Source organism: Dasypus novemcinctus, chromosome 19, assembly GCF_030445035.2.
Source record: "Dasypus novemcinctus isolate mDasNov1 chromosome 19, mDasNov1.1.hap2, whole genome shotgun sequence".
Classification (NCBI taxonomy): domain Eukaryota; kingdom Metazoa; phylum Chordata; class Mammalia; order Cingulata; family Dasypodidae; genus Dasypus; species Dasypus novemcinctus.
Genome location: NC_080691.1, coordinates 80,306,534 through 80,319,676, shown reverse-complemented (window position 1 = coordinate 80,319,676; position 13,143 = coordinate 80,306,534). Strand labels below are relative to the sequence as shown.

General features: G+C 50.6%; 1 protein-coding gene across 2 annotated transcripts in view; it reads right to left on the bottom strand.

The window, feature by feature from the left end:
• The window catches only part of RANBP3 (RAN binding protein 3), a 58,563-nt gene that overhangs the window by 10,021 nt on the left and 35,399 nt on the right, over window positions 1-13,143 (bottom strand). For both annotated transcript variants that reach the window (XM_012522005.4, XM_012521995.3), the window contains 5 exons: window positions 6,120-6,185; window positions 5,169-5,261; window positions 4,611-4,738; window positions 3,228-3,347; window positions 1,229-1,332 (listed from right to left, as the gene is read on the bottom strand). In XM_012522005.4, coding sequence (XP_012377459.1) covers window positions 1,229-1,332; window positions 3,228-3,347; window positions 4,611-4,738; window positions 5,169-5,261; window positions 6,120-6,185 — 511 coding nt within the window. The remainder of the gene's footprint in view (window positions 1-1,228; window positions 1,333-3,227; window positions 3,348-4,610; window positions 4,739-5,168; window positions 5,262-6,119; window positions 6,186-13,143) is intronic.

Here is a 13,143-nt window from a genome sequence, read left to right as displayed (position 1 = left end):
GGGAAAAAAAACAAAAACACATGAGGAAGTAGTTGTGGCTCAAGCAACTGAGCTCTCATACTACATGGAGGACCTGGGTTTGATCCCTGGGACCTGCTGGTGAAAAGAAGAAAAAAAAAAGGTGTCCCAGACCCATGTGGTGAAACAACACACCAAAAAGACAATGATGCAACCAGACAGAAAAAACAAACAAACATAACAAAAAGCCCCACGTGGACGAGCACTCTAGCCAGGATGTGTTCCTCCTGAAATACCCGGGCACCTGTGCTACCAGAGAACACGCACACCAGTGAGGCCGACGGTGCCCGGGACCTTTGTCCTGTGGGCCCCGATCCAGGGGGAGGAGCACCAGGAGGGGGCCGAGCACCAGGAACTGACTGAGCAGGAGGTGGCCGAGCACCAGGAGCTGACTGAGCACCAGGTGGTGACTGAGCACTAGGAGGTAACCAAGCACCAGGTGGTGGCCGAGCACCAGGAGGTGACCAAGCACCAGAAACTGACCGAGCAGGAGGTGACTGAGCAGGAGGTGGCCAGACACCAGGAGGTGACTGACAGGAGGTGACCGAGCACCAGGAGGTGACCGAGCACCAGGAACTAACCGAGCAGGAGGTGACTGAGGAGGTGGCCAGACACCAGGAGGTGACTGAGGACAGGAGGTGACCGAGTACCACGAACTGACTGAGCAGGAGGTGGCCAGACACCAGGAGGTGACTGAGCACCAGGAGGTGACCGAGCACCAGGAGGTAACTGAGCACCAGGTGGTGGCCGAGCACCAGGAGGTGACCAAGCACCAGGAACTGACAAAGCAGGAGGTGACCGAGCACCAGGAGGTGGCCGAGCACCAGGAGCTGACTGAGCACCAAGAGGTGACCAAGCAGGAGGTGGCCGAGCACCAGGAGATGGCCAAGCCCTACTGCCCACTCAGCTCGAATCTGGGCGAGGTCCATCAGCCGTGTCCTCCACATTCCCCTGCCAAGCCCAGGACAAGCCCTCCATCCTGGTCTCTCTACAGCTGTGCCCGGTGGCACAGGAGGGGGCCAGAGGGTGAGCCCGATTCTGGCAGCACAGCTCTACCAGGCCCCTGGGGTGCACCTGCCTCTCCTCACCTGTGCCCCAAAGGACCGGGTGCACTCCTGGTCCAGAGTTGTCACCTCCAAGGTGGCAGCCCGCCCCGGGGTCCTGGGCCCATGGCTTCCCCCCACACGAGGACCAGGCCCAAGACTCTCACCTGGAGCTGATATACTGGAGGAAATAGTTGGTCGCGGTCGGCGCTTCTGAGCTGGTGTGTCCGGCGTTCTCCATGTTAGCTACTTCACTGTTCTCGTTTATTAACTGGGAAACAGAGGAAACACCACTCAGAGGACAACACCGTCTGGGACACGTGTGTGTGTGCTTAGGGGGAAGAGGGAGGCTGTAATTCATTTCAGCACTACAGGCTTTTTTTTTTTGCTTTTAACTGTTAAGAGATAGGAACAGTTTATAAAGCACTGGAGAGCTTTTCTACCTTGTTAAAAAAATGACACTCAAGCTGGCATCTGGGCATTTTCATTAGTGCTTCTGTATCAAGAGAACACAGAATGTTTACAAACTTGGTACTGTTAGGGGGCTTATTAGAAATGTTAGGAAAAAAATGAGGCTTCCTTTCTCAAGTGCTTCTTTTATGCCGAATGCTTTGCTAGGTCTGTTATTTATGTTACATAATTTAACCTTCACAGGAACCCTGTGAGGTGGAGATTAGTGACCCCATTTTATGAACAAGGAAAGAGAGCACAAAGGGGTTAAGAAACTGGCTTATTCGCAATGGAATAAGAGATCTGGGATTTGACTGTTTGACTCCCAAGCCCAGGCAGGCCCTTGGCCTCCATAAAATACTGTCCCGTCCCAGCCCGAAGCACCATCCTTTCTAACTGGAGGAACAGACGTGAGCCAGCCTGAGATCCAGCAGTCAAGCCTAGTCAGCTCCCTTCCCCAGTGTGTGTACGTGTGTGGGGATTCCAGCCCCCCTTCCTCTCTGTAGGGAGTGGCCCCCAAGGGGCTAATTATTTTGCCTTAATGCCACAGCAACATAAACACCTAGATTTCAAGTCTCATGGAGGATCTATGCTTCTATTGGGTGGTGAGAACGGAGAAGAAAACAGCACAATCCCATGCTTCCTGCACACTGGAGATTTTGTTTCCTTATTCCAGGGGTTTCTCACCCTCACCACTGCAGTGGGGGGTGGGGTGGGGGTGGGACGGGATCATTCTCTGTGGTGGGGGTGGGGGGCGCCCTGTGCACTGGAGGGTGCCCACTAACGCCGGCACCACACCTGCCCCATGAGACCCCAGGCACTGCCCCTGAGGCCGCCTCTCAGTCTCCTGAAGAACCCTCTTGCCTGCTGAGGGCTGGAAATGCCACAGAAGGGTATTCCCTCCCCACTGGGGTGTGTGTGTGGGAAGATGGGCTCCCGAGCTGCAGCACAGAATCCGAGCTGTGACCCCCGTCATGCCAGCACCTCCCCAGCCCTGACTCAAAGGCCCCAGACAGACCTGGAGGGCAGCCAGGAGGTGGAGACACCACTGCCTCCTTGGGAACAGAAGACGGCATTTTTTACTCCTATGGGAAAAAACCGAAGTAGTGGTTCTCAATGGGGGTGAGTCTGCCCCCCAGGGGACACTGGGCAGTGTCTGGGGACACCGTGGTTGTCACGACTGGGTGGGGGGAGCCCAGGGAGGATGCCCAACCCCCTACAATGCACAGGACAGCCCCACCCCAGAGAATGACCCTGCCCAAAGTCAACTGTGCTGAGGTGGAGAAACCCCAAAATAAGGAAACAAAAATCTCCCTGGCAACGTTGAAAGTCCTGAAATGTGCTGCCTTTCTCCTCTGCTATGAAAACGTCATTCTCAGGAATAAGCCTGCTCGGTCACCGAGAGCCTGACCACAGAAGTCACCGCAGTGACTCGCTCACGGTTGGACCTGGCGGCAGGCAGCTCCCAAGGTCAATGGCAGGTGGGGGCGCCCCAGCCAGGCCGCCCCACCAGCACGTCTGCCAGGAGCTCAGTGGTGCAGTGTGGGAAGGTCGCCAACATCAGTCACGAGGCCACACTGCTGGCACCCGCCTCGCTTCCCAAGCCCTCCTCCCCGTTTTAAGGAAGAGCGGACCTGCTACTGCTGAGACCTGGGAGAGGCACAGAAACCAACCGTTCAATGGTCCAACACTTTGATCAACGCGCTGCTTGCATACCTTCACCCTGTCCCTCAAGTTTTGTCCAAATACAAATGCTTGCTGTGCAACTTGTTCTTTTTTCTCACAGTTTTCCTCCTCAGAAGTATTGCTAGACTCATTTTTCTGAGACTCTTTCTCCTATTGAAAGAGGGAAAAAGAGAAGAAGCGACACATGGAGCCCGGATGAGCAAGATGAGCACCCCCCACCACCGAGTTCACGCTATACTTCTCTGGGGCAGGCCCCTGGGGGTAGGGGGACCGCTCCTGCCAGCACTACCCTGGGCGGTGCTATGGGGAGGGGCCTGGGCCGCCAGTCCCCAGCTGCTGGCTACCTCACCAAACAGAAGTCACGTGAGGGAACAGGCCTGGATGTCACACGGTCAGCCGGCGGGGTCGGGTCCCCAGCTCCGCTTGGCCCCCAGACCTTCCCGTCCCGGTACAGGTGACTGAGAAAGGCAACGTTACTGCCCAACGCACCCAACTGGCGCGTCTATGAATCCAGTCTCAAAAATACTCGCACGAGGGCACAGACAGAAGGGAGAAGGTCCGGGGCAGTACTGCTGGGACCAGCAAAGAACCAGAACCACCTGGACACTCGGCGCCGGGCAGAGGCTACACGGGTTAGGAGGCAGGCCAGCTGGGCCGCACGCAGCTGCCTTGCCCAGGAAGTGACATCCACAACACACCCACCAGGGCGAAAGGCCGCGGGGGAAAGCCTGCGTGTCACTCCACTTCTGTTCAAAGCAAACCCAGGCAACTCTGTACCTCCTGTGTGATTTTTCTGCAAACCTCCAACTGCTCTAATAAACAAAACATATTTTTAAAAAGCAAACCCCAACGTGTGTATGCGTGTGTGTTTAGAAACGCCCAGGAAAAATCGGGAGACAGAGAAGAGACTTGAGGGTACCTGGGGGCCTCTGACTGGAAGGGTGGTCTCAGCGCCTCCCTTTACATTCCTGTTTTGTTGAAATGCTTTTGATGTGCAGGCGTTACTTTTGTAACTGAACATTTCAAGAATGAATTATTTTATCTCGGGATAGTGGGATACCAAGCTGCCAGTCATTCACCTAAACCTTTTTTATACCGGACTAGAGAGGCTTCCGTGCAATTTGAAAAAAGATACGAAGGCACAAAGCACTTGGGCTGAAGGTCTGGGGATATGTACAAGGGAAAAATAGTACCTTTCCCTCTAAACGATGGTGGAAGGCCACCCGTGGCATTCTAGCAATTTGTTGCTCAGTTACTCACACGCGTGAGTGAACCTAGAGGCTTTAAAACAGGTCAACACTGACACTGCCTGGAGCAGGTTCCCAGCCTCCAAGCTGAGCCAAACCCGAGAGGTTTCACCACCAGTTCAGGCTGGAGCCTGGTGCCTGGCACTCTCCCTGCGCCAGGACAGACCTCGGGTGCTTGTGACTCGTCGGCAGATTCCGAGGGACTCCTCCAGGCAGGGCTGTCAGGTGACGCCGACGTTGCTGGCCCCGTGCAGTCTGCTGGGCTGCTGACCCCGTTGGTGCCACTGCTGGGGACTGTGGAGAGGACAGCGGGGCGTCGTGGGCATTTAGGCTGTACCCTCCTCCCCCGAGGACACATGCAACTTGCTCAGCACGTGCTGGGTCACTTCTAGAGTTCCCTCCTGTCATGTGGGGCATGACAGGAGGAAGTCTTTAGAAAAGGCTCTGGCACCACTTAAAAGTCAAGAATCCTTGGATTAAAAACCCCCTTAGGTCTCTTGGATGAGCCATAGAGCACCAGGCTGAGCTTTACGGCTTTTGTGAACATGCAGATACAAACGTGACATGTCCACAGGGATGTGCCAGCGTCATGAAAGGCGTGTAGGGCCCAGGCAGGCTTTCCCCTGCTGAGGGCCTGATGGAAAGGCCTATTTGAATTACTCTCCCCGGGGTCCCTTTGCCATGACATGACGCGGCCGTCCAGGTCCCGGAACGTGCGTCTTACCTGACTGCGAGAGCGCCTTTGGCTGGGGCGCTTGTAACACTGCTGGGCGGAGCACGCTGCGCTGCTGCTCCTTGGGCTTCTGGCTCGGCAGACCTAGGGACAGAAGCCAACGTTCCCAGGGCCCTCAGGCTCCGGGGGTGGCACTGGCAGGGGCGCAACACACCGGGGTGGTCTCAGGCGCGACAAAGAAAATTCACACCCATTTTATGTCCCTCACATGTTTAGAATTTGCAGGGAAGCACACTGGTTTTTATTTTAAAATCTAAGATATTTTCTGCAGATTCTGGCTATTGTCCCTCTTTTATATGATGAAATAAAATTCCCAAGTAACCCATCACGTCTGCATGTTAATCCACTCAGGAGAATGACGCCACAGTGTGAACCGGGAGACGGCAGCAGTCTTGTGCTGACCTCGGGCTGCAGCTGGGAGATGGAAGCAGTGGCGTCACAGGCAATCCCTCCCGAGATTAAGGGTTCTGCTGGCACAGAAAGGCACCCTCTGCACTGGATTCTCAAAATGTCACATTGAGAAAACCCCTCTCCAAGCACCAGTCAAGCAAGTCCCCCGACAGAACGCTCCCTGCTCCGAGGGCCCCACTGCTGGCCCCGGGCACCGACAGCGAGTCCCTGGGGCACAGCCCCTATTCCGTAGGCTCAGCGCTGGCTGCGGTGGGGGGCCAGAGCGCTCTGGAGAGCCCGGAGGCAGAATCAGTCAAGAGAACGTGGGGTGCTACGTCCAGAGGGCCAGGCTTACCTCCCTGCTCCCTGGCTGCTTTATTCAAGCAACTTTCCCAAGCTCGCCGGTCAGTAAGGAAGGCGATTTAGGAAGCTGTGGGCTGCCTTTGGGAATGCAGGGTGGGGCTGCCCGACAGGCTGTGCCAGAAGACTGCACCGAGAGGCCTGGAAAGGTCTAAAAAAGCCATGCCCCTCCTCCTCCCAGAAGGCACCTACCTGCACTGGGTGCCTGGCCGTGGATGAGCGTCGGTGGCTTCAACCGGAACCCACTGCTCTTTTCCTCTAAAAGCACAAGACAGGAAGTAAGCAGCAGGCGGGCCAGCTCAGCCGCAAGGGAGAAAGGGCAGTTCTTGCGCTCAGAGACCACCGGCCTGGAGCACCAGTGCGAACGTTTCCACGTGAAAACAGACAGACCAGGGAGAACCGGTAGGAAGTGTCGGCATGAATTGTTTCGGAACCCTGGAGCCTACTGGAATGCCATGCGGCGTCAGGGGAGAACGGGAGGAAGTAAACCCCGGTGGGCTGCGCCCTCTGAGCAGCGCCTCCCGTCCCCAGCCCCCCAAGCGCGTCCACGTCCACGCAGCAGTGGGGGCCAGCAGTCCAGCCTCCTGTGTGGGCTGCGGGTATTGAGGCATGAGGTCCGACTGCTGACCCCTGCTTTTGATCAGCTCCTTCACATCGCTGGGGGCCCGGCCCCCCTCACAGCAAAGTGGCAGAGGGGTCTCCAAGAGGCAGGACCTATTTTTTCCCCTTCTCTTTTCTATTTCCATTTCCCATTCGGGAACCAAAAGAGTTTGGAGAAGTCAAAAACTGACAGCTCCATCCAGCCCTCAGCAACAACAAAAATCTAGCAATCCCAGAGGAGTGGGAACACCAGCTTCCAGAGCTGGAACAACACAACACTCAAAACGTCCACAGAGAAACAGGAAATTATGGACCCATTCACAGGGAAAAAAAAAGAATTTGCCAGAAACCATCCCTGAGGAAGCTTGAACACTGGAACTATTAGCCACAGACTTTAAATCAACGGTCTTAAACATGTCTGAGCTAAAGGAATCCATATACAAAGAACTAAAGGAGATCAGGAAAACGTCTGAACAAATAGAGGCAAGTTATAAAAAGGAAAGAAACGTTATTTTGGAGCTACAAAGTACAGTAATTGAAGCGAAAAGCTCATTGAAGGGATTTAACAGCTGAAAACCTTGAAATTGGAGGACTCACTCTTCCTGATTTCAAAACTTGCTACAAAGCTACAGTAGTTAAAACAGTGTGGTCCTGGCGCAAGGAGAGACAAAAACACCAATGGACTAGAACTAGAGCCCACACACCTATGGCCAGCTGACACTCTACAAGGGGACTAAGAAAGAACACGCTCTCCAACAAATGGGGCCGGGACAACTGGAAACCCACATGCAAAAGAATGGACATGGACTCAGACCTCTCCCCATATTAAAAAATTAATTCAAAGTGGATCAATGACCTAAATAAAAGAGCTAAAACTATAAACTTCTTTGGAAAAAAACCACTGGGAAATATCTTCAGGACCTGGTAGGAGACAATGGAATTTTTAGATTTTGCACCAGAAGCATGGGCAAAAAAGAAAAAAACAGGTAAAGTGGATTTCATCAAAATTTAAAAATGTCTGTGCATCAAAGGACATTATCAAGAAAGTAAAAAGACCTAGAGAAAATATTTGGAAATCATGTACCGTAAGAGATTTGTAGCACTTTGACATTGTTTTATGAATTCCAAAAATAGATATTGGATTACGTTTGTGAACTGGTCTCTTCCTCTGGGCATATTAGATTGGATTGGATTCAGAGGTTTCACTTTACTTGATTAAATAATGATTAAGGCTTTGATTGGGCTACATCAGTGGGATGGGAGAAAACAACATGGCAAAAGAGAAAGAGTTTTAATGCTGGAGCCCTGGGAAGTAAATACACAGAGAAGCAGATATATGACAAAGGCTCCATTAGACACAGCAGAGGCCCGGGGAGAGACAAGCCATTTGCCCGACAGTCTACAGCTGGTCTTGTGGAGCAAGCAGAGCAGCTGAGTCCTGAGAGAAACGAGCCCCAGGAGAGAGATGGGACTTATCCAGCCTACAGCTGAGATTGGAAGAAGCTGGGACCACGGAGCCTTAAGAGGAAGAGGGAGCCTGAGCCCTCACAGACGCCGGCAGCCGTCTTGCTCCAACACGGGGCAACAAACTTTGGTGAGGGAAGTAACTTATACTTTATGACCTTGTGACTGTAAAAGCTTCTATTCCAAATAGATACCCTTTATAAAACTCAACAGATATCTGGTACTTTGCATCAGGATCCCTTTGGCTGACTAATACAGGTTTAATATCCAGAATACATAAAAAAACTCTTACATCTCAATAACAAAAAGACAACCCAATTAAAAATGGGTCAAGGATTTGAACAGACATTTCTTCAAGGAAGATATTCAAATAAATTCTAAGTGTATAAACAGATGCTCAACATCATTAGCCATTAGAGAAACGTGAATTAAAGCTACAAGGAGATTTCGATTGGTATTGCATTGACTCTACAAATCAGTTTGGGTAGGACTGACATCGTCACAATATTTAGCCTTCCAATCCATGAACACTGAGTATCTTTCCATTTAGGTCTGGCAGTTTCTCAGAAAGTTAAACATAGAATTACAGCAGCAGATGACCCGATAATTTCACTCCTAGGTATAGACCCAGAAGAATTTGAAGCAGGAACTTGGACAGATCCTTGTGCACCAATGTTCAGGGTAGCATTATTCACAAGAGCCAAAAGGTGGAAGCCAGCTAAGGGCCCATCAACAGATGAGTAGAGGAGCAAAGCGTGGCCTAACCACAGGAGAATATTCAGCTATAAAAAGAAGTGAAGCACATGAGACAACATGGATGAACCCTGAAGGAATCCTGTTGAGTGAAAGAAGCTAGACATGAAAGGACCAATGATGTATCATTTCTCTTACAGGAAACACTTAGAACTAGCAAAACCAGAGACAGAAAGCAGAAGAGTGGTTACCAGGAGTGGGGGAGGGAGGAATGGGGAGTCATTGCTAAATGCGACGTTTGGTTTGGGACAAAGAAAACAGCCTGCAAACAGTAGTGGAAGTTAAAAAGAAGAGCACGAAAGACAAAGGCACAGAAGCCCTGTCGGGTCCCTGCGCCTGGGAGGCAGCCTGGGCAGGAGGCAGTGGCTGGTAGAAAGCACTGGCTGGGGTGAGCCGCTGACAACGGCAAGTGGGAGGGCGCAGGAGGGCAAGACCTTGGTGAGGAGGGCGACTTCGGCAAGGATCCCAGCTGTCGCCAAGGAGCCGCTGCAGGTCAGGGTCAGTGCCAGGCTGGCCGGCCCTCGACTGCCTTGCAGAGACGCCTGCCATGTGCTGCCTGCCCAGGAGCTGAGAGGCTCAGAAACAATTATGACTGAACACAGGGCTGTGTGCACGAACCCTGGAGGAAGTCTGGGAGCTGCAGAAGAGTATTTCCCTTTCCAAAAGGATCTGCCCACCAGAGGATCCAGCTGTGGCCAGGAAGAGCATCTGTGCTAGAAAACAGATGTCTGGGAAATGAGACATGCCTTCTGCAGAGACGAGAACAAATAACAGATGAGAGGCTGGCTCTCTTTCCAGAGGTGCCCAGAGAGCACCGCAGGAGGGAGTGGGCTCCTTCCCAGAAGCTGGGCTGCTTGTCCTGCCCACCTGCCAGGAGGCCAACCCTCCCTGAGAACTTCAGTTTGGACTGACAAATGCGCCAAGGTAGAGGGCAGACAAAGAAAGCTCAGGGCTTCTGGCCTCAGCACAAGCCCTGTCCACAGGGACCCTGTGTCTCGGTGCCTGTGCCCCTTTCAGGAAGGGAGGTGGCCTCGTGTGAACCATGACGGGAAGAATCATCAGAAGAAGCCTGTGCCCCAAACGGGCCAGGGCAGCCCCAGGGAGTGAGCCCAGGGCAGCTGCCTCCGGGCTACCACAGCGGCCTCTGAACGCACAGGGGCAGGTGCGGATGGGGCCACAGGCAGCCCTGCGTGGAGCCAAGGCCCAGCCCACTGAAAGGTCACGTCAAGGTGCAAGGCACAAGACCAACCGCTGCACTGGCAATCTCATTCTACAATTCATATGGAAATTGAGAACCCAGAATTAGCAAAACAATTTTGGAAAGGAAGAACAGAGGTGGAGGACTTATAAAATGTACTCCAAAGCTATGATAATTAAGACAGTATGGTACTGGCAATAAGATACACACACAGATCAATGAAACAGAACAGAGAGCCCCAAAACAAATCTTCACATTTATGGTCAATTGATTTTCGGCAGGAGTGCCAAGACTATTCACTAGGGGAAAAGAACAGTCTTTGGAACAACTCGATATCCACATGTAAAAGAATGAAGTTGGATCCCTACCTCAGACCACCAACAAAACTTAACTCAAAATCGACCAGAGACACAAATATAAGAGCTAGAACTATAAAACTTTTCGAAAAAGGTAAATTAAGATTTAGCAGTGAATCTTCATGACCGTGGCTTAGGCCAAGACTTGACATTATGTAAGCAACGAAAGAAAACATAAATAGGACTTCATCAAAAGTAAGCTTTGTGCTTCAAAGGATATCATCCTATGAAAAGACGGCCCACAGAATGGGAGAACGTATTTGCAAATTATATATCTGATAAAGGACCTGTGTATCTAGAATAAATAAAGAACACCCATGACTCAACAACAAAAAGACAAATAATCCCGTTAACAAATGGGCAAGGGATCAGAATAGACATATCCCCAAAGAATATATACAGATGACTAATAAGCACATGAAAATATGCTCATCATTAGCCATCAGGGAACTGCAAATCAAAACTGCAAGATTCCAGTTTACACCCAGTAGGCAGCTATAATTAAAAAGATAGGTTAATAACAAAGGTTGTCAGGATGTGGAGAAATTGGAATCCTCGTAAACTGCTGGTGGGAGGTAAAATGATGCATTTGCATTAAAAAACAGCCTGTCAGTTCCTCAGAAGGTTAAACGTACCGTTATTATATGAGCCAGCAATTCTACTCCTAGGTAGAAAAGAAAACAGGTTGTCAAATGAAAACTGTACATGAATGTTCAAAGCAGCATTATTCATAATGGCCAACAAGTGGAAACCACCCAAGTGTCCCTCAACTGATGAACAGATAACCAAAATGTGGACCCACCCTGTGGAGTGTTACTCAGCCACAGAAAGAAAGGAAGACTGATATATGCTATGACATGGATGAACCCTGCCAACATGGGGCCAAGTGAAGGAAGCCAGCCAAAAAAGGCCATGTGTTGTCTGTTTCTATTTATTTGAAAAGTCCAGAACAGGTAAATCCATAGACAGAAAGTAGATTAATGGCTGCCAAAGGACTGGGGGGGGGGGGTGCTAGGGAGTGCCTGCTAACAGGTACGGGACTTCTTTGCGGTTGATGAGAATATTCTGGCATCAGATAGTGGTAATGGCTGTACAACTCTGTGGATATACTAAAAGGAATAGAATTGTACACAATAAAACACACACACACAAACATACAAAACCCTGTGCGATCAAAGGTTCAGCTATGAAACAAAATCAAATCAGAGTTCAGAATGGACTAGGAAGGCACTCTTCCTGTTACCTGCATGTCCAAATGCTCTCCTTGGACAAACCAGGATTACACAAACCCGCACTGTGAGCAGACACGCACACACAGAGACTGACAGCTAGAAAGACGTGGCTACAAATGTGTACTTGCACATGCATGTGCTCCTAGTTCCTAGTTCTGTCTGCTGAGAGGGCAATGATAGCCCAATAGCCACGAGCACATGGAGCACCCAGACCTTGGCATCTAAATCCCACTCTCCGTGAAAAAGAACCAGGGCTTCTTAGAGAACTGGCTGATTCCAGGGCTGGGACAGGAGAAGCACAAGATGAGCCCAGAATATCTTGTATGAGAGAAAGCAAAGGAATGCTCAAAAGAATGATGCCACAAGTTTCACAGGAACTTGTGAAATCCTCAAACCCCTAATGACACAATAAATCAATGAATACATAATCGGGGATGCAGAAAGCACTTCCTTATAGTAGAATGCCAACTGACAAAGGTAAAAGGAATGGTGGAATTAGAAAATCACCATTTGACAGCCATCAGAGTAATAATTCAAGAAGAAAAGTTTAGTGGTTGCTAAAACTAGCAGACACTGGTGAGATAAGAATGAGATTTTTCTGAAGTCTCAAAGTATCTCCAGAAAATATTTATATAAAGGAGGTAAAAAGGCATTTTATAGTGGAGAAACCTGGCAGATTCAACCCTGATAAAGTGATCAAAGCGAACCCCACTAATACCAGGACAGGTAAACACTGTGCTGCCTACTAGGAAGTGCCGAGAAGGCAACACTGTTTTCTTCCAGCCAAAAGCATGTGGCCTGGGTCTAATCATGGGGAAATGTCAGGCAAACCCAAACTGAAGGATTTCTACAAAATAACTGGCCTTCATATAAGATACTCCAGAGATACCGAGGTCACAAAAGTCTAGGAAGGGCTGAGGAGCTGTTCCAGACAGGAGGAGAGAGATGTGATATGTGACCTGGGCATTGACCCCTCTGCGACCCAGGACATATTTGGGACAAGTGGTAAAAATCTGGAGGGGTGGGCACCCCTGTGCCCACAAGGAGTGCACCCCACAAGGAGAACTGCCCCATATGAAAAAAGCACAGCCTGCCTAGGAATGGCACCATGCACATGGGAGAGCCAATGCAGCAAGATGACGCAACAAAAAAAGAGCAGCAGTTTCCTGGTGCCGCCTGACAAGGCAAGTGGATGCAGAAGAACACAGTGAATGGACACAGAGAGCAGACAAGATTAAGATTTAATTAAGATTAAATAAAATAAATCTTTAAAAAAAAAAATCTTAGGGGATCTCTAGGAAAAAGGTCTATGGAAGGTCCTAACTTTTCTATAAGTTTTAAATATTTTCAAAATGGAAAGAGCAAAGAGAGAGAGGGAGGGAAAGCCCTGAGCAGTGGTGCTTTGCAGAGTGGATGTGTGCCTGATGGATGCCACAGTGACCTCACGTTCTGGGCAGCGGCGGCTCCAAAGCAGGGCCTGGGCCGGAACAGGGCCTGAGCTGCCCCCTCGCCCCTGGATTACCTGCTCTTGATGCTGGAGGATAATAGTTTGAGGGACAGTGAGGGAAAGGAGGCTGTGATGAGACAGGTGCTAGAGCTCGATGGTGCAGTTA